General features: G+C 42.7%; 1 protein-coding gene across 2 annotated transcripts in view; it reads right to left on the bottom strand.

The window, feature by feature from the left end:
• SNX14 (sorting nexin 14) overlaps positions 1-17,839 on the bottom strand; it is an 87,372-nt gene extending 69,533 nt beyond the window's left edge. For both annotated transcript variants that reach the window (XM_024193214.2, XM_024193216.2), the window contains exons 1-6: positions 17,604-17,839; positions 15,152-15,272; positions 14,265-14,341; positions 14,080-14,158; positions 10,165-10,208; positions 6,668-6,755 (exon numbers count right to left, since the gene is read on the bottom strand). In XM_024193214.2, coding sequence (XP_024048982.2) covers positions 6,668-6,755; positions 10,165-10,208; positions 14,080-14,158; positions 14,265-14,341; positions 15,152-15,272; positions 17,604-17,749 — 555 coding nt within the window. In that variant the 5' untranslated portion in view covers positions 17,750-17,839. The remainder of the gene's footprint in view (positions 1-6,667; positions 6,756-10,164; positions 10,209-14,079; positions 14,159-14,264; positions 14,342-15,151; positions 15,273-17,603) is intronic.
• Between the last annotated feature and the right edge of the window lie 4,316 nt (positions 17,840-22,155).

Raw genomic sequence — 22,155 nt, 5'->3', positions numbered from 1 at the left:
GGCCGCGGTTCACTGCTCCAGGCCAATGGGAGCTGCTGGAAGCAGCGGCCAGTATGTCCCTCAGCCTGCGCTGCTTCCAGCAGCTCCCATTGGCCTGGAGCAGTGAACCGCGGCCAGTGGGAGCCACGATCGGCTGAACCTGCGGACACGGCAGATAAACAAACCGGCCCGCCCCACCAGGGGCTTTCCGTGCACAAGCGGCAGAACAAGTTTGGGAACCACTGGGCTAGGGTAATCAAACCCGATATCTCACTCCTAAGGGTAATCTAAGATGTAAGGAAGCATCTCCTGCATGCGTGTGGCTTCAGACTGGCTCTGTATACTGCTCACCTGTGTGCCGCTTTAGTCCCTGCAGAAATAATTGCTGGGTAGCGCGGCAAAGTTTCCTACAGTGGGGGCAGAAACAAGGCAGCTCTCCCAAGGAACCTTCAGCAGAGGATTGCAGAATACCTACAGGAAAGTTTCCTAGAGATCACTATAGGGGATTCCTCAGACATCGCCATGTACATTAACAAAATTTTTCGCCATAGTTTCACTGCATAGATGGACAGGCTCTGTTATTAATTTCTGTCCCTTATCCCTCTTCTACCATATAACAAAGTACATGAGAGCTCAATCTCCTCTCACTGTGCAATATCAAAGCAAAATGCGCGCTTACCAAAGCTCCCCTCTCCTGCACTCCAGAGCCAGAGTGCTGGGACTGGCTAGACCCCTCTGGAGTGGAAAAGAGGTCCTGATTTGCCACGCCACCAGATGACCCTGCTGTGGGTTCCACATCGTCCTCCAGCTCCACCTCCTCGTCCACCACTTCCTCATCAGGGTTGAGTCCACTAGCTGCTGCCTCCAGTCCCCATTAAGTATCCACGGGGCTCTTGGTGGTGAAGGTGGGGTCACTGCTGATGATGGTGTGCAGTTTCTTATAGAAGCAGTATGTCTTCGGCACCTCACCAGAGCGACAGTTGGCCTCCCTTGCCTTCTGGTACGCCTGCCTCAGCGCCTTGATTTTAGCACGACACTGCTGCACGTCCCTTTCGTGCCCCTTCTCTTGCATGCCACTAGCAATCAGCCCATAGGTATTGAAATTCCTACAGCTGGTGCAAAGCTGCGACTGCACAGCCTCCTCTCTCTATATATACTCAGCAGATCAAATAGCTCCAGTGTGGTCCATGTGGGAGAACGTCTGCTGGGTAAAGCCGGCATGATCAGCTGGGAAGATGCTGTGTCAACTGTACCAAGCAAACAGGAAGAGGAATTTCAAAAATTCCCAAGCCTTTAAACAGGGAGGGGCACATACCTATGTAATTTCAGGGTTCAAACTGCTGACCAGAGCGGTCATGATGGGCATTGTGGGACACCTCCTGGAGGCCAATTAGGGCGACATAACCAAGTGAGGCATCTACACTGACGCTACATCACAAAAAGCTCTATGCTGCTTGTCAAGGTGATTTTATTATGTTGGCATAGCAGGTGAGTTACATCGGCAGGAGCATTTCAGTATGTACACCTCCACGGGTTTGTTGATATAACCATGTAGTGTAGACAAGGCCTTAGAAAAGCAATGTAAATCTTCCACCTCTCACAGTGTATTGAATTCTCCCTCCTTCCCCACAAAATAAGTCTACAAGAAGCATTACAGCACACCTGAAACCTTCCAAGAAGAAAATGAGTTCTATGTCACTGATCATTTTCACCTGGCTTTTGAAGCATTCAAAGTAGATTGCTACAGGAAGAAATTTGACAATTTTCTTTGTAAGTTGCTTACCAAGTCAGTTTCTAAACCCAGTACATTCAGTGATTTACACATCACAAAACCACCACTCCAGTCTGTTCGCTTCCATATATGTAAATTCTCACACTGAATTACATACAGTGAAGTTGTAGCCCTGTCAGTCCCAGGAGATTAGAGAGAGAAAGTGGATGAGGTAATATGTTTTATTGGACCAACTGTTGGTGAGAGAGACAAACTCTCGAGCCACATAGAGCTCTTCTTCAAGTCTGGGAAAGGTACTCCCAGCATCACAGCAAAATGCAAGGTGGAACAGACTGTTTAGCATAAGTAGTTAACATATATTGTAACCGACCATTCAAGGTAGAGTGTCCCATTAACACCTCTACAGTCATAGGACAAAGAGCAGGCTAGTGGGTTGCAGATTGTTGTAATAAACCATAAATCCAGTGTCTCTGTTTAGTCCATGATTTTTAGTGTCTAGCATAGTAACGAATTTAAGCTCCGAGGCTCATCTTTTGAAAGTGTTGTGCAGGTTTCCTTTAAGGATGAAGACTGAGAGGTCAGATATTGAGTGATCGCTTTGTGAAAAGTGTTCACCCACAGGTGAGAGGGTGTTTTTGTCCTTTATCATTTTCCTGAGTAAGTTCATTCAAAAGCATAGTGATTACTGTATCTGGTTTCACTCACATAGTTATTTGGGCATTTAGTGCACTACACGTTGTGATAGGCATGGATCCTGAAAGGTGTGTTGTGGGGGATGTTGATTACTGCAGCAGAGATGTTGTCTGTAGGTTTCACATCCAATGCTGTGGCAGGGTCTGGTGCCACTTTGAGTTGGTGTGTCCTGGTCTGTGCGGAGCTTGCTTTTGTTGATTAGCTTGGAGAAGATGGGGGGTTGTTTGAAGGCCAACAGAGAGGGTTCAAGAAAAATTTCTTTCAGGATAGAGTCCCCATTGAGGATGGGTTGTTGTAATTTGATGGTACCCTGTATGGTATGTGATGGCTAGGGGTGAATAGTCAGAGGGGGTTTTATTTCTGTATTGAAGCAGGTTCTCTTTCGGTATTTCAGTGGCCTGTTCTATGATGTAATCTACTTCTCTGGTGGAGTGTCCTCATTCGGTGTAAGCAGTTTTAAGTGTGTTAAGGTGTATAACCTGGACTTTCTCCTTGGAGCATATTCTGTGGTCTCTGAGTGCCTGGCTGTAGCTCAACAGTTTTCTTGCTGTTTGGGATGGTTACTGGATCTATGAAGGTAGGTATGGTGATCCATGGGGGTTTTCTTGGATATGGTTGTCTGTAGGGTTCTATTGCTGAAACTGATTGTTATGTTCAGAAAGTTGATGCTAGTGTGGGAGTGTTCCAGAGAGCCTTCAATGGACAGGTGGTGGTTGCTGAAGTTGTGGTGGAAATCTATGAGTGAGTTTAAGCTGTCTGTCCAGAGGATGAAAATATCATCAACATATCTCAGGTATTTGTCCAGAAATTCTTCTTCAAGTTGGCCCACGATGAGTCTGGCATATTGTGGAGACACTCTAGTACTCATGGCTGTTCCCATGGTTTTGACAAAATGTTTGTTGCTGAACTTAAAACTGTTATGGGTGAGAATGAAATGGATGAATTTGGTGACGTGTTTGGGGTGAATATCTGAGGTTGTCCATTGTTTGGAAAGTATTTGAGGCAGGCAGCTATGTGTCATTGTGAGGGATGTTGGTGTATAAGAAATGACATCCACAGTGGTGAGGATGGTGTTCTGAGGAAGGTTGTTAATACTGCAGAGTTTATGGAGAAAAATCAGTTGTGTCCTGGAGAAAGCTGGCCCTTTGTGTGGTTTGAGGACGGTTTCTAAGAGTCTTGATATACTTTCAGTAAGAGTGCCATGATCCTATATGAGGGGTCTGCCTGGGATCCCTTGTTTGTGTATCTTGGGAAGCATGTAGAAGGGCACTGGGGTGGTTTCATGGGGGAGGAGTTTGTAAAGTTTCTCTGAGTTGTTGGAGGAAGGATTGGATATCATCCTTCAATTCCTGGATAAATTGTGGTGTGGGGTTGTTTTTGAGTTCTTTATAGTAGGTGGTGTCAGAGTGCTGTTGGTTGGCCTCGTTAACTCAGTCATCACAGTTGAGGACTACAGTGGTGCCTCTTTTGTCTGGTGGTTAGATTTCAGGGACTATATGGCTCTTTTTGTCCTATGACTGCAGAGATTTTTTTTAACAGGCCATTCTATCTTGAACAGTCCCTTACAATACGTGCTAACTAAACAATCTGTTCCATCTTGCATTTTGCTGTGATGCTGTGAGTACTTTTCCCAGACCTGAAGAAGAGCTCTGAGTGGCTCAAAAGCGTGTTTCTCTCACCAACAGAAGTTGGTACAATAAAACATTACCTCACTCACCTTGTCACTCTGAATTACATTTTTGTGAGCTCCATGACCTAGTATTCTGTCATCTCACTCACGCACAAACCCTATCTCTCCTGCATAATTCATACAGCTCAAGCTATCATGATGATGTCTAAATTTGTGTTATTTACAGATATTCACAAAACTTTGCACAATAAACACAGAAAATAAGTTTAATGATATTACATCAGATACAATCTTAATACAAAATTTATAAACTAAAAATGTATAAAGGGGAATGTGTTTTGATTAAACTCCGGTACCTACTAAGGGTATGTCTACACTAGAGACCTTACAGCGGGACAGCTATACCGCTGCGCCACTGTAAGATCTCCTGTCTAACCACTCTTTGCCAACAGGAGAGAGGTCTCCGGTTGGCATAATTAAACCACCCCCAACAAGTGCCAGTAGCTATGTCAGCGGGAGAGCGTCTCCTGCCGACATAGCGCTGTCCACACCAGCGCTTCTATCAGTGAAACTTATGTTGGTCAGGGGGTGTGTTTTTTTCACACCCCAACTGACAAAAGTTTTATGGACAAAAGTGCTAGTGTAGACATACTCTAAGCTTTTTCAATTCTCCACACAGCATCTAACACTTACACAGCTTACATGCCACAAAAGATCAAATATATTTTTGCTCTCAGCCAAGCCTGACTGAAAATATTATAAATATTTTATTCCTGACAAGAAAGGTGGAGGAATTTGGATAATCTTTATTATTCTAATTCACACAGGACATGTTTAAAAGATGTTATATGCTAGAGTATTTCAGTTCACATGTAACCTTCAGCTACCTGTATAATATGGTATTATCACTATCATATTTTATCTTTTCATGTATGATAGCAATAGATCAAGTCAACTAATAACTCAAGTATGCTCAAGTTACAGGAATTAAAATTATAAAGTAAATTTTAAGACTTATGCTACATTTCCATTTTGAAACATCTGCTTCATTTACAAACCTTTATGCTTACAATACAAAGAGCATTTGCTGATTGTCTTTCCCCATCTTAACTTTTAAACCATCTGCAGTACCATAAGCATGTTAACAAGCAAGACATCCAGATCTGATATTCAACTAGGATTGAGTCAGGTTGTTCATCAGCTACGTAGCATGTATGTATATCTTGTAGTTCAGGAAATAAAATGTATTAATAGTTGTTACTGAGGTGGAACAACACCCTTGGGTAGCTGTGTCAGCAGAGGGGTCAGCATTGAATGGGCAAGGAAACTGAGCTAGCTTCTAACTCCTATTCTGCCTACAACAACCAGAGGTACTTAGAGGTAGTTCCTGCAAAATGCGCTTGAGGCACATTACCAGAGAGCATCAGGAAGTTTCCATTGCATATACTGTACCTATGTAAAGGACAGAGGGTGGTCAGTCCAAACTTTTCACAGGAACTAAATTCATGTACAAGTTGCCACGACATTCCCCTTCCTGGACAAACATGTTGTTCGAAACTGGTGTCTGAGTCACTAGTACAGCCCTTTTACCCCTATAATCTTCCTCTCAGGACACTTGCCTGTGAACATTGGGAAATGCTGGATTTTTTTATATATCTATTTCAAGAGCCCTTCAGATCTCTTCAAAACCCCACTAATGTATTCCAATGCCAAAATCTGGTTGTTTTTTAAAATCCACTAAACATTTACTGTGGTTGAATACAAAAGAAAGAACAATCATATCTGGTAATACCTCCACTTCTTATTCCCACAAGGAAAACCTGATCTTATAAAAGCCTGGCAATACTTCCCTTCCTGATTTCAGACCAGCTCTCCCACCTGCTCTGTGATCCTGCTCACTCTCCTCAGAAGCCAACTGATGATCATTCAAATTAAAAAAAAAAAAAAAAAAAAGTTCTGAATTGGCAGTTCAGGTGGAGCTTCCATACGGAAGTCCAAGCCTCTGTGTTTCTGTGCACCCACCAATATACGGTATGTGCTCGTTGGTCTTTGTTCGGCAACATGCCCCCATCACTCAATTTTACCCCATCACTCAATTTTACTTAACACTTATAACATATCACGACTCCAAGTTAGCATAGTCCCTTCTCCACACAAGTCACGCCTACCGGGATTCTTACAGTGAGCTATTTGAAGCAGTTATCCTCTTAACAAGTATAAAAATATCTTCAAAGAACCTAAGCACAGAAGGCGAACCAGGTAGTAGCTACAGGGACTACAGCTCCCCAATATCTAGTAATTCTCTCTACTCCCTTAAAATGAATCAACTTAGAAACAGCCAATGCAACATAGAAGATAGTCTTGTGCCAACACAAAGCATTACTAAAACAGCAGGAACAAAGACTTTCATTTGCAAGGATTCTATAGGATTAGGCTGTGGCCAAGAGTACCATGGGAGATAAGTTTCAGAGAAAGGAAGCAGGCATAAAGAGGAAGAAACTGTCAAATGTAATTCTATATAGAAAGTACAATATGTTTCTTTTGGTAACATAATTAAAAAAAGAACATTTACTTTGGCATTAGATACCACTTCTTACATATAAAATCATGTTCTCTCTCCAAGCTATTTTTACCTTGTGAACTCTGCGAATTAATACAGATGCAAAAAACCTCAATGTTACTCTCAGCTCATCTACGAAGGACTCATCATCAGTTACATCCCTGCAAAGTTTTAAAACAAATCATGATGAGTAAACCAAGGAAAATATTTAGTTTGAACTTTAACCCATCCATGTCACATTTGACATTTATAAAAGAAAGAATAAAAACATTAAAAGGTGGCACTTGAAAGCAAAAGAATTATCTCCAACCTAAATGAAAGCATAAAAACTGGGCAGGGCCAGCTGGTGACTGGTCCTCTATTCAAGCATAGAAACATGTGGACACCTAAATATAGTAGATATATTTGTACTTCTAATTAGCTGTGACTTGAGAGGCATGGTCAGAGCATAAGACTAACAGCCAGGAATTATGTTCAGTTCCTGTTCTAATATTGACTAACTGCGTGACTTTGAGCAAATAACCTCTAATTCACTTTCCCCATGTGTTTATTTTTTAAAAAATAGTTACGCCGTTAGGTGGGACGGAGTGAGCCTAAATTAATGTTTGCAAAGCTTTATGAAGAAAAATGCAGTAAGTGTTCAATATTATCAGTAGAGCTGGTTGAAATTTTGCATTTCTATCCAATGAGAAAGTCTGAAATTTCAAAATGTTTTGTTTTGACAAAATGGTCAAAATGTTTCTACTTTTATATATTATAGTATAGTTCTGATAATTTCCTGCAAAAAATTAGGTGAAATTGGTACATTCTGAGAAAACATTTTGATTGTGTGCAATCAGCATTTTCTGACAAAACAGTTTTCCCATCAGAAAGTTTTTGACTAGCTCTAATTATAATACAATATGCATGTTACCTACAATACAGCATTTTTTTAAAAATTTCATTTGTTAAAAATTGACCAAAAGTAGATAATCCTATTGCCCTCCCAAGTAGGCAATAGCATGTTAGAGCGCTGAGATACAAAATATGCATGATGGTAGAAGGTGGCATCAGCTGGTGGGGCCAAGGAAAAAAATCCTCTTGTGCCCAGTTCCCATTTTTCCTGCCCAAAAGGGCCTAGCTGGTGTCAAGGAAGTCTGTGCTCCTTTCACCGAGAGGAAGATGTCATCCCAGAGTCCTCTCCCACCCTAAACTCTTGTCCAGCTGCTCTAGTCTGGGACAAAAAGAGATCCCAAACCTGTCCCATCATTGAAATCTGCCCCTTCCTACAAAGCTGTGTCTGCTGAGGGCCTCATTTTCCTGTTTGGGAGAAATGGATTTCCCCAAAGATGGAAACAGAGAGAAGGGATGGAAGAGTGGAACGGGAAGAGAAAAAAATCCTAGAACATTAGACAAATTCTGCCCTAATGACAGTCTAACATACTAAGAAGATTTGCCCTTAAGTAAAAATAATTCTCCAATGTTCTATATTGCCCCAAGACTTTAGGCAATAAGCCATAACTTCAGAAAATTTCCCCCACCTCGAAGTGCTAGTTCACTGCTTTTTATTATCACTATGCTAAGGTGTTCAGAGGACCCAGTTATGACCAGGACCCCACTGTGCTAAGCACAATACAAGCACATAAGAGAACTTTTTTTGGACCTTGTGATTCTTAAATGTAATATCTTGAATCTAAGTTCTCTCCGTCAGTCTGAAGTAACATAAAAGATACAGTGCCCATAGATTCTCCACCAATTTTAAAATATAAAATATTAAAGACAGCCACCTATATGGCCTCCTTAAATTTTATTTTATTTAAAAGGAGCTCCGCAAAATGTCCTCTGGATTTCATATACTTTAAAGTTTACTCAGCTAATGAACACCCAAAGGTTATCCATTTTGGTGATGTACAACACAGTGTTCGAGCTCCCTCTGCTGTCCTGCAGGTAAGTGTATAGCTTTGTTAAGTATAGTCAAACCAATATTGATACACCCAAAGCAAAGGCATAACTAAATAGAGACATGTAGACTTCAGTCATATTTAAAAATAAATTGGATAAATAGAATGCCTGTAAAAAAAAAATTCTGAACTTCCAGTGGGTAAGACAGACAACATAAAATAAAAGATGAGAGTAGCTGACTGATTCTTTTAACAAACATCACCTTTAAGAAGGGGAAAGTCAAATTCAGAGTTGAATTAGGTGAAATCCAGTGTCTTATTTGTTTTAGAAATAAAATAATCTTATATCATGGCATTAATATACACCAAGAATTTAAATACACCTCTACCCCGATATAATGCTGTCCTCGGGAGCCAAAAAAATCTTACCATGTTATAGGTGAAACCATGTTATATCGAACTTGATCCGCCGGAGCGCGCAGCCCCGCTCCCCCGGAGCACTGCTTTACCACGTTATATATGAATTTGTGTTATATCGGGTCACGTTATATTGGGGTAGAGGTGTATTTAAGTTATTTTCCTTCAAAGTGCTTAGAGTAATATGCCTTTAAGTTAAAAAAACAAAACACAAGAAACCCATACAGGCCCCAGTCTTGCAAAGACTTATTCACACTCATGCTTAACTTTAAGCATGTGAATAGTCTCATCTGAGTTCAACAGAACTATTCACAATCTTAAAGTTAAGCATGTGTAGAATCTTTGCAGGGTCAAAGCCTTAGCTCATATCTTGAATGTATTTTCCTTTTTTTTTTTTAAAGGATGAAAGTTTATTTTTAGATTAAGACACTACATGAAATACAGGGTCAGAGGAACAGTTATAGTTTAGAACAGGGGTGGCCAACCTGAGCCTGAGAAGGAGCCAGAATTTACCAATGTATATTGCCAAAGAGCCACAGTAATAGGTCAGCAGCCCCACATCAGCTCCCCCGCTCCCAGCGCCTCCCGCCCACCGACAGCCCCACTGATCAGCGCCTCCCCCTCCCTCCCAATCAGCTGTTTTGTGGCATGCAGGAGGCTCTGGCGGGGTGGGGGAGGAGCGAGGGTACGGCAGGCTCAGGGGAGGGAGTGGGAAGGGGTGGAGTGGGGGCAGGGCCTGTGGCAGAGCCAGGGATTGAGCAGTGAGCCCCTCCCCCGCCCGGCACATTGGAAAGTTGGCGCCTGTAGTTCCAGCCCCGGAGTCAGCGTCTATACAAGGAGCCGCATACTAACTTTTGAAGATTCCGGAGCCACAGGCTGACCACCCCTGGTTTAGAATCATAACTCATAAAAGAGGATTTTTAAAGTTCTTACAGTTTTTGAACCTATCATGGTTGCAGCAAAAATGTGTCTTTTTCCAGGAAAACCTCACTAAGATACAAAGTGTTTTTATAGTTTCAATACAAATTTCACAAAAATCTTTGTAATATTTTAAATTTAGAACAAATTGATCCACTCTACTTAACTAATAAGATACAAAACAAAGTAAGGTGATAACACTGTTAAAGTGAGAAAGTAAAAAAAAAATCGTTGTATTTTATTATTTTTAACACAAAAACTAAATATGTATTTTGTAAAGGACTGTTTCCACTATACTGTTTTGAATGAGGGATCATTATTAGAAGAAAAAGTAATATTTGTGGAAAACTCATACCTGTACCATGGATAAACAAAATTTTCCAGCACCAGTTCAAGCACCTGTGTAGAACAAAGACAATCACATTACAAAATAAGGGATCTATTTATTCTACATACTTGTTAGAAGAGCTGAAAGAAAAAAATAAACAAACATCTTTTCTAACCTCACTAAACATGTACATTATAACTCTAAAATGACAAGAGATTAAAGATGGAGAAACAAAATGCACTGGCTAGAGAAGAATGTTAAAAAAAAGAAAAAAAAAAAAGGAAGGGGGAAGACATCTGGAGGAAAGAAGAGGCGGAACGTATTTCTAAGCAAACACTAAGGCTGAAAGCCATACAGTCAAATGCTCTATGTTGGCCTCCAAAGAAGGGACCAAGGCTGCCAGGAAGAGGAACTATGAGAGGATAGGTCTAGGGATGAAGCACTCAATAGCAAGCCAGAGCAGTGAGCCTGGGGATCGACTGAAAGAAAGCGAGACCTTGGAAAGTTAATGTGCAAAGAATAGGAGGAGAGAATTCGAAAGCAATGATCAGATGGCCAAGATGATATTTGCCTCTGAGAAGAGCAACTGATCCCAGGTGATAGAGAACATACCCAGCCATGCCGCTGCTGCGTTTTGGATTGCCTCAGGGGCCCAGTCTGACCATGTTAGACAATATGATGGCTTATAGAGTGCTTATCAATCAAACTGACGGAGGGATGAATTGGACTGACAGGTGAAAGAACCATACCTCCCCTCCTGCCCAAGAAAGTAAAACATTATCCCTTAGGTCTCTTTAACAACATGGAACCAAGAAATAAAAAAAAAAAAAAAACCCCCAAAGAGCTAATGATAAATTTGTTATGATAGGAGTTCTGAACCAGGAATGCCATTTTCTTTTGTGATGCTGGCTATAGACATCTCTGATCAGCTCTTTCACAATGACACATTGGCATGGTTTATGCCACAAAGTCTTACAAGTGCATTGATCAAGAGCTAAGTAAACCTACGCTGTAAATATATTATTGGTAGATAATTCAAGTAAGTAATTTTTAAGTAATTTTTCAGTCAGATTCATTTTATGCAATTTGTGACATTTAAAACTATATTACAGATCACATCTTGAACTCAGACCAAGATGAATGGGACAGCAGATTTCATGCAATTTACATGAGTTGCAGCATCATTCTATAACCCAGAGTTTGCAATAGAAACATGGAAAATCATGCCCCACTCCAGCACCAAGCCTTCTCCATTCTGTCTTCTTTCACACTTAACTGGAGTAGTGAGGGCTGTAATACAGTTTCATGATTCTCTAAGGCACGTGGCTGTAGTACTGCCATACAAACAGCAACTCTGAATACCATACACCACCATCCTCCACTATTCTCACTGCGTTTATTTCCAAAAAGATGTACTTCTTAAGAAAGGTTCTACATATGTTAATCTCTTGATGGAATTGAACTACAAGTACTAATATGTTTGCTAATCAGAGCTCTTCAACTCATTCTGCTCTCAAAATATGCACTGTGCGTTGTCAAGATGCTGTAAAAAAGTCAGCTACTGCGTAAGAAAGTGCAATATTTTATTTTTTTAAATATGCACTCACATTTAGGAAGGAAATAACTCTAGGCGATAGGTAATAAATAACTTCTTCGGGTAATCATGGCACATCTCAATTATTGGTACTATTTATTATTTTAAAGAACCCAAAAACATGCTGGCTCCTTCCCATAAACAAATGCCCTCGTCTTAGAGAACTTAATCTAAATTTAGGTCACAATAGAGTGCATAACAGTACTCTGAAAAGAACAATGGATAACAAAGGACAATATTTTATTATTTAGTATTGGTAGTATTGTAATGACAGTCCTGGACCTACCTTGGAGCCTCAGTTTCAGAATGCACTCATTTTCATAGATAAGGCCCCAAGACACTATTGTGATCATCTAGTCTGACTTCCCGTTCCTGTACAACACAGGCCATATTTCCTGAATTAATTTCTGTTTGAAGTAGAGCATATCTAGATTTTATAAGTGACAGTGATGGAGAATCCACACAACCCTTGGTAAATTGTTCCAGTGGTTAATTACACTCATTTAAAAATCTGTGCCTTATTTCAAGTCAATTTCTCTAGCTTCAACTTCCAGTCACTGGCTCTTATTATACCACTGTCTTTTAGATTGAAGACCCTTTTATAATAAAATTTCTGTTCCCCATCTAAGTACTTATAGTCTGTGAACAAGTCACACCTTCACCCTGTGACACTCTGTATCTCAGGGGAACACCCTGCACCCCCATGTTCATCCTTATAATATGATTGTGTGGTATCCAATGCAAAGTTTGTCATGTCGGGTGTCTTCGGAAGGCTCATGATACACTGATCATTGTTGTTATAGTAATGTTATAGGTTGTAATTTCATGTATATAGTTATGAGGCTGAAAACGTGTCCTCGTGGCTTAAAACGAGCCTAGGCAAAACTCTCCAAGAGCAGAGGGGATCATCAGGGCATGTATGGGACAAACCCAGCCCAACCTCACAGGAACAAAGGACACTGGTCTAGGCAGCAACAAAGGATCTGTTGGACTCTCGAGCGAGTCACCCCCCTTCCCTTGGTCAGTTTGGCACTATGATGAGGTAATCCTCACCTGACTCTGAAAGGGAGGGGGGCAAAGCTAAGAGGGAAGAAAGAACATGATAAAAGGGAAAGACGTTTGCCATGCTCTCTCTCCCCCACCTCCATCTACAGACACCCCCACCAAGCGACTGAGTGCTGATCAAAAGGGGAGAGCCTGGCCGAAGGGCAACCAGCCAGCCTGTGGTGAGAAACATCTAAGTTTGTAAGGGCACTGAAAGTGTTAAGATCAGCTTAGAATGTGTTTTGCTTTTATTTCATTTGATCAAATCTGACTTCTTGTGCTTTGACTTATAATCACTTAAAATCTCTCTTTTATAGTTAATAAATTTGTTTGTTTATTCTATCTGAAGCAGTGTGTTTGATTTGAAGTGTGTCCGAGTCACCCCTTGGGATAAAAAGCCTGCTACATATTAATTTCTTTGTTAAACTGACGAACTCATATAAGCTTGCAGCGGGCATAACTGGACACTGCAAGACGGAGGTTCCTAGGGTTGTGTCTGGGACCAGAGATATTGGCTAGTGTCATTTGGTTGCACAATCCAAGCAGCGACTGGCCAAAAATGCTCATTCACTTAGCTGCAAGCAGCTTACATGCTATAGAGGCTGTGTGTGAACAGCCCGGGAGTGGGGGTTCTCACAGCAGAGCAGGGTAAGGCTGCCTCCCCGAGTCGAGGATTGGAGTGACATAGCAGATCAACGGTCCAGATAACACCAGGGGAATGTCACACATTCTCTCTCTGACAAGATAAGCCGATTGAGCTCCCTGAGGGTCTCATTATGATGCATGCTTTCCAGTCCTTTAATCATTCTCATGGCTTTTCTCTAAACTCTCCAATTTTTCAACATCCTTTTTGAATTGTGGACACCAAAATGGGACACAATATTCCAGAAGCAGTTGCACCTGTGCAAAATACAGCAGTAGTATAATCTCTCTATTCCTCCTTGATTTCATATTTTTTAATACATACACCTCTACCACAATATAATGTGACCCGATATAACACGAATTCGGATATAACGCAGTAAAGCAGCGCTCCGGGGAGCGGGGCTGCGCGCTCTGGAGGCTCAAAGCAAGTTCAATATAACGCGGTTTCACCTATAACACAGTAAGATTTTTTGGCTCCCAAGGACAGCATTATATCAGGGTAGAGGTGTACAAGAATTGTGATGGACTCACTTCTGATGTCCAAAAGTAATGATGAGTTTTAAGGAGGGATCTGAATGACAAAACGTTAGTTGTTTTGGATTTCAATGCACTGAAATCATGTCAAATAATTAACATTAATTGATGATTAAATAAGATACCTCTGAGAGAGAGGCATCAACCTTGGAAGACACTTGTAGATCCAACCATGGCTGGTAGTTTTCCAGAAGCAATGCAGGTCTGTAAGAAACCAAGAGAGAATATAACATTTAATAGAAGGTTCTCTCACCCCAAAGTACAAAATGTAAGAACTGTTATGATAAGAAATGCCAAATATTTAACTTACCTATGCCTTTTGCATTTGACATTACCACATACAGCACAGCTGTGACCTTGGGGAAATAGCTCCTGCAGTTCTAATTGCTAAGAAAGAGAAAGTATTTAAGAAGTCTCAGTTTTTCAAAATCCTCTTTCTCAATGCACTTATGCATTAGCCAATTTGTTTTTACTGTATGTGATTAAAGTAAAATTAAATTGCACAAAATATCATAGATTGCTTGATTTTTTTTTTCTTTTGAGTGTGTGTGTGGGGTGAATACAAAGATAATTAAGTTAGTAAAGTACCAAATGGAAGCAACTGAATTTAAGAAAATAACTTACAGATTAAAACTAACCTATCAACATAAAACATTGTTCTAAATTCAGCAGAAAAGTGATTTAGAATTGACATTTCTTTCTTTGAAACTTTCAAATTCATGTAAAGGAGGCTGAGTATGGCCAGTAAGATATATTCTGAATTCATTTTGTCAAAGGAAATGCATCTCTTTTACAAGCATCACGTTATCATGCAGGCTCAGGATTAAAAACAAAACAAAAAATTCAACTACTACAGACACTCTAAAAGCATTATACAGGCAGCAGTTGAATTGCCAACACTGACGACTGCATATTTCAAGCCCTTAAGTAATAAAGCCCTAATCCTGCAAACACACTTACTTAACTTTACACATGTAAATAGTTCCATTGGGTTCAACCCAAATATTTGCAAGATTAAAGCCTTCATTTGTATCTGAGGACTGTAGACTATAGGAAGTTACAAGTTGATATTAACTGCATTCACCACTGTTACATTAACAGAGCATAACATTTTTCTAAAGTTACTGTTTGTACATATTGCTACAAAATAAATGGAGAAAAATTAAACAAATACTACAAAGAAAAAATTAAATTTACCTTGGGTTTATATTTTATTGTAAAAAGAATATTTGGCAAGAGAGAATCTGGTCCTAATGAGCAGTAGAATGTGACAACGCCAGCAACAAATGACCAGAAGATCATTAAAATGTGAAGATACCTTGTAAACAAAGAGAAAAAAAAACCCTGTACAACAAGGTAGACAATACCATATGGTATGTTTACAGCAGAATTTTTCAGAATGACATATGAACACAAGTATTTCTTTTAGTGACTACTCTACCAGAAATTACACCTAGCTCTATCTCAGGAGTTCTCAAACTGGGAGTTGCAACAGGTCAGGAGGTCAAGAAGTGGTAACATGGGGGTCCTGAGCTGTCAGCCCCTAGGTGGCAGGGCTGCAGCTGTCAGCCCCAGGTGGGGTCACAGACAGCCACTGGGAGAGGGGGGATGTTGCACTCAGAGGCTTGCTGTGTGAAAGAGGTCACCAAAACAAAAAGTTTAAGAACCACTGCTTTGTGTGTTCATGAACAGAGTCTTATCTCAATGATTGGAGCTGCCAGTTACGTAAATCTAAGGTGAACTCATCCACAGACAGGAATAATAAAACAGCAATACTAATATAGTACATTATTTCAAAGCATATTACAAATATAACTAAGCCCCACAACACCTCTGAAGTGGGTACTGGCCTGCAGATCCATGTTCAGACTAGACAACACCTAATCTCTTCTTGTTCTGATATTGACTGACAATCCAATAAGTTAATATAATATTTTACATTTACTTAATAGTACCTTTTAAACATTAAAATATGAATTTTTAACCCTACTATGATAGATGGCGAGTCTGAATACTAATTTTGTATAGGGACACAGCACTCTCTACCTTTGATGCTCTGTGGGAATTGTTTAAAATAAATGTAAACAAGTAGTGAGTATAGTAATGGATGCTGAAGTAAGTTTTTAGTCAGTATCATAATGACCTCTTGTAGAGCTGTGCTCGATGTAGTGGATAAATGTTTTTCTGTCCAGGAACTTTTTGTTAAATTTTAAGAAACCTAAACTAGCACTCTCCTCTAAGGGCATGTCTTCACTAGCAACATTAAAGTGCAGCCGCGGCAGCACTTTAATGTGACTGTGTAGTCGCGGCACCAGCACTGGTACACTGTCTACACTGCCACTTTACAGCGCTGAAATTTGCAGCGCTCGAGGGGAAAGGGGGGGGTATTTTTTCACACCCCTGAGTGAGAAAGTTGCAGTGCTGTAAAGTGGCAGTGTAGATAAGGCCTAAATCTCCCAGTAGGTCTAGTTTTATCAGTAAGTCTCACACTGAAAATGCCTCAGGGCAAAAAGTAAGCACGTGTGCCCTGCAGGGCTTTGGAGCAGAGCCCAGAGCAGCTCCAGAGCAGTGGAGCTGCAGGTTTTTGCCTGGAGCTGGAGCGGAGCCAGAGCACAGCTCCAAAGCCCTGCCCTGTACAGCACAGAATCAGCACCAGGACTTTATTAAGTCTGTACTTGTTACTTTATAAATAACTGTTGCTCATACCATATACAATTTATGTTTAATAATTTGGGGATGGGTATGTTGCTATTCTGGATTGTATTGCACACACTCTGGAGATTGAGGTAAGAAAGGAGAACGACCAAAAAACAGAGAGACTATGCAATCACACGCTGGGAGCACTATAACACCACACTGATATTGACCCCCAAAGTTATTTATTCACAGGATAGGTCAAGAAGAAGGATGATCCCCCTCCTGGCTGACAAGAGTATGAATGGGAATATGAAGCAAGCGTGGGGTCATGGAAGGGTAAAGGCAGAGAGTGTCGCTTTCTGGTTCCCTCTCCCCCACAGTTTGACCCCTCACTACAAACTTTTCCTTGAATTGCTAGCCGCTAATACGTTGCCTCTGGGAGGGAGGCGGACTAAGAGGAGCTGATGCTGTTTGCCGCCTCTCCTCTAAAGTCAGTGAGATAAACTGGAAACCATCTGAACTAAGTCCTCATTTTCCCTGCTTCCCAACGTGCCTGAGCTGTGTCAGGGCAGCTGCTCCCGACCGCGGGTACCGGGGGAGGGCTGAGCAGTCACGTCCTCTCCCAGCCCCCGGCCACAGCAACCGGGCTGACAGCGCCACGCAGCTACCTCGGTGGGGCGCCTGTCGCTGTTCTCGGGCGAGCTCCCGTCAGCGCAGCCCGTGGGACACAGGAAGCCGGTTCCCTTCCCGCCCTCCCCAGCCGGGTCCGGAGAGCGGCCCCCAGCGCCCCTCCCGGCCCAACGGCCCCGCTGCAGACAAACAGCCCCCACGGGCCCCGGCAAACAAGTAGGGGAGCGTCGGCCCTGCTCCCTCCCCTCCGACACCCTTCCGCGTCATCCCCAGTAACGGCCGCTCGGAGGTCGCCGCAGCCGCCGGCTGTTGGGAAGGGGGCGGGTAGCAGCAGGGAACAAGAGGGAAGGGCGCGGGCGCGAGCCCAGGCGGTGGCTGTTACCGGTTCAGCAGGAGGGTGGCCGCGCTGAGTCCCAGCAGGATGCAGCAGAACAGCGGGTACTGGCGGCAGGCCTCCCGCAGCGCCTCCAGCCCCCGCGCGCGCTGCCTCAGCCTCTCGCCCGCCGCGCGCGCCCACCCCCACCCCATCGCCGCCAGCGGGGGAGGGGCGCGGCGCACTCAGCGCGGGGACCCTCAAACCCACAGGGTGGGGAGGAAAAGAGGGAGTCGCAGCGCCGCTTCCGCTCTTTGTCACGTGATTCCACCACCACGTGATTGCACTAGCGTGCGTCGGGTCCGTGCCGTGCGTGAAGTTCGGGGCGCCGGCGCCATGGTGATGGGGGCGGGGCGCTAGGACCCAGCCGCGCTGGAGGCGGATGGCAAAGCTCCGATAATGAGCATCGAGCCGAGCGGCCCCGGCCCCTGTGTGCCCCGAGGGGTGGATGGGCCCTGCCGCCCCGGGGCCGGGTTGGCTGCGCGACGCCACCGCCGCGAACACCCCGGCCCCACCGCGGCAGTCGGGACGAGACCTGGGCTGCCCTCAAGATGGCTGCGGAGGGGCGGGGGGTGCCGGCCGGCCGGCCGGCTCAGCCCGGCGGCGGGGAGCCGGATTAGCGCGGGAGAAGCGGCCTGCTCCCCTAGCCAGCCGGCCCGGCCCGGCTCTTGTAGCGAGAAGCGGGGCGATCGTGGCGACGCCTGGGCAACGGGCCCGGCGCAGGGGGCAAATTCTTCGCTTTGGCGCGAAGTAGCGGGAGCGAGGCCGTCGCGGTGGCGGATACTGTTGTGGCGTGTGCGGGGGTCGGGGAGGTGGCCCGGTGGAAACGGGGCTGGGGGAGGTGCCGGGAAAACCGACCCGCTTCCCTTTTAATCATTCTCCCGTCAGCAGCCTCGGGCCACGCTCGGCCAGCCCTGCAAGCCGGTAGCGGGTGTCGGCCTGCTGCTGGCTCCATGGACTCCGCCTCGGTTACTGTTTCCTGTGATACTTTCCCCCTTTTTTGCATTTTGTTCCCGTTAGGAGCCAGCTAGATTCTTGGCTCGAGAAATCCCCGCGGGGGGAGATTGGTGTGTGGGGAGTCCCGTTAGTGCACACTTGGCTGCTTTGTCCGCTAGCTTCACTGGGGGTGAATGGTTTTATTTCCAAATTTGACATTTTCTTGAGCCAGCTATTAAGGAAAAAAAGTCAGCAGTTTAGAACAGTTTTAAACTAGCGCTGATTTGGGGCAAGAACTACTCCCGTTGTACCTTATGCATAAAAAGATCCTTTCCAGCAAGTGGTCAGTGACCAGCCTAGGTGACATTTCAAGCCCGACTGTGTAACATGCTGCCCCAAGCCCTGGAAATAGAAGATCCCTGATGGCAGAATGCTTACATAGAGTTATGATTACTCACGTTCTAATGCAGCAGGGATCTCTAGCCCGTGGCATTTAGAAACTGTATATGTTATATCTTATTAAAGTGGCATGTGCATATGGTGACTGAATTGAAGAAGCTGATTAATCAGGGGAGTAATGAAATATTACAAATAGTGTATTCCAGCTTCTCAAACCCTTATTTGTAGAATACATAGTGGGGGGGGGGAAGAGGAGGGTCACTTGAAAAATATTTTGTAGGATGCAAATTAGCTGGTGAATGCATAGTTTGTGCTGTTGTCTCTAAGGTAAAGTAATAGTCTGAAAATTAATTTTTAGGTCATAGTGGCTAAACTTTAAGGTCAAGCTCACATTAATAACTACTGTTAGCTGCAAAGAAAGTCATAGACTTTCTAATATTAATTGAATGCACATCTGTACTTACTAAGTTACCATGAAATTGAGAGATATGATGGTACAAATAATTGTTTAGGTGAAGATAAATCAAATGTAAACTTCAACCAGGAAGTTATGGGGAAACAAAAAAGATGTGAACTCCTAAACAAGTCTTCATCTAGGATGTGCACAGGAACAGTTGGATTGTCATGCAAAAGATATGCTTCAGGAGGACTGGCTTCTTCTGCTCACTCCTTGACTGGCTAAGAAGCAGGTGCTATTTTTAATATTCTTTCTTATTGCCTTGGGGGCATGCTTGGGTAAGAGACCAGTAAGTGCACTGAGGACCCTCACATGCAATATAAGAGCCATGTTTTCAAATCTAGTGATAAAGTCAAGTCATTCATGAAGAATCCTGCTTATATCAACATCTGGGTGACTGAAGATGAAGGTGGCTTTAAGTATTTCTCCAGCATGTCTGTCTGCCATAAAATCCAAAGTTTTTATTGATCTCAACAGCAGGTGAAGTGTCACAATTTGGTATGTTGACCTTTTTCAGGTTTGGCAAAAATCCCAGTGTGGGATTGAATTGCTGTAGGAGCTGCTGCTAAAAGATGACATGTCACTATCCATGTTAGTAATGTGTGTGTTTTATTAAGAAAAACTACATGTCTAACTAGATACGTGCAAAACAAATGGTATGTGATCTGCTACTCAGAGTCCCAGGAGAAGCATTTATTTCCCAGTGTCTTCCTATGCCTTCCCTAACTACTGCTCTTGTACAGTGGGAAGGGTTTTTTTGTGCTCTTAGTTTTATTATAATGTATTAAATTATTTAGCCTCTTATATTGGGCTTTTTAGCCATAGCTGTCAAAGTGCTTTATGAAGATAAGAAGTATCATCCTCATATTACAAAAGAGAATATTGAGGGACAGAGTGAAGTCACATGCCCAAAATCACATAGCAAACCAATAGCAGAGGTAGGAACAGAAGTCAGTTCTTAACTTTACTTCAGTGTCTTAGTCATGGGTCTATACTGCCTCCTTAGGTAAAATGCATTAAGAATCGTGTTTGTGAACCTATAAATCTCTGGGATTACTAATAACTTGTCATCTAAGAGGCAACAGTTTGCTTTCTTCAAGGTCACACAGAAGAGTCAGTCCTAGAATATTAAGTATGATTTAGAAACTTCCTTAAAGTTTGTAAGTGTTCACCAATCCCACTTGTGAATAAGTGAAATCTTTGTTAGCCACACAAAATGAAGTAAACAGATTTTGTGTATGTAACCTAGCTGGCAGTGAGGAGATAGAGTATTTATAGCCCATACTGTCTCAGAAGTCGAGTATGTTTTTCTTACACTTTTTTGTCCAATTACACATAGACAGTGAACACAGTGACCACGTGCACCTCAGCAAGCTGCTTCTCCACTTCTTCCCATCCCTCATTGCTTCAGACAGCAATGCATGCCCCTCTGTAATCCAGCCCTCCACAAACATTCAACAAAATAAGTAGTTCTGCTAGGTATCAGCCCTTACACTGTCACACTGTCTTGCTTTCTACAAGAATTTAAGAGCAAATAAGATACTGACATCCCAAAACAACTGTATTTTAAAGTGTTTCCATAGGGTAATGTCCTAGGATGCAGGAGCACTACCTGTTCACCAGTAAACAAGGGGCTAACTTTAGTAAATCCTTTTACACAGGTGCTTAAGGAACAGCTATAGGCTGGCTGCTTGGGAGACTGAGGGGGGAAATCAGGTCATAGGACTCGTTAAAGCCAGCCAGATGCGGAATTTTCTCTCTTTTTTTCTTGTTAAATTTTGTAAGAACCCTTTGATGTCCTTTCAGATTGAAACTAGTAATCAAAGTAGTTTGGGTTTTTTTAGAAAATTTTCAGTTTAATTATTTGGGTTAATGATGAATGGGGAGAGCAATTATATGTATGGGTATTAGTGTATTAGTACACTTTTTGCATGATAGTTTTGGCCTTCACAACATCCCCTGGCAACGAGTTACACAAGTTGACTGTGTGAGACTGAGTCCAAGAGATGAGGAAAGTATCTTGTAAGGATTGTGGGCTCATTCCCACCCCGGAACAAAACATTGAGCATTTTGTGTTCTCTTGTGGCAAATAGATCCATGATAGGGGTAACACACTGGTGGAATATTAGTCTGATGGGACCCTCCAAAGACCATGCATGAATGATAGCAGTCTGGTGAAAAAATCTGCTAAATTGTTGAGTTCCAGGAAATGAAGGTCTGTTGGAGTTATCCCATGGACTTGATACCATTTCCAAAATTTGATTGGGTAAAATATTTGATTGCCTCTTCGCATACAAACAATGAACAAGCACCTCCTTGCTTGTTTGCACAAATACTGTTGTCCCAATACCATGCTGATGTGCTGTCCGTGAGGACTAATATGGTGAAATTCTTTAAGGCTGAATGGAAAGTTTTGCATACTAGCCTGATTGTCCTGAGACCACATGTAAATGTCTTATCTGTTCCTGAGACCATGTATCTGACATTGGTCCAGGTGAGCACCCTGTACTGGAAGCATCTGTGATCAATGACTTTATACATGGAGAAGGCGGGATCCCCTTTGAAGGTATTTTGACAATCTGTCCACAAGTTGAGTGCTAGATTAACTGAAATTACAACATGCATGAACATCTGATGTCTTGAAGGGCAATACCCCCCAACCTCAGCTATCCCTATAATCGTCTGGCTAGCAGCATCACACAAATGCAATCTGTCATGTGGCCTAAGAGTTTGAGGCAAGTTCTCAATGTGGTAGATGGAATTAATTTG

Source organism: Terrapene carolina, unplaced genomic scaffold (genome assembly GCF_002925995.2).
Source record: "Terrapene carolina triunguis isolate 2854851 unplaced genomic scaffold, T_m_triunguis-2.0 Scaffold42, whole genome shotgun sequence".
NCBI classification, from domain to species: domain Eukaryota; kingdom Metazoa; phylum Chordata; order Testudines; family Emydidae; genus Terrapene; species Terrapene triunguis.
Note: the sequence above shows the minus strand (reverse complement) of the source record. Positions and strands in the feature narration are given on the sequence as shown.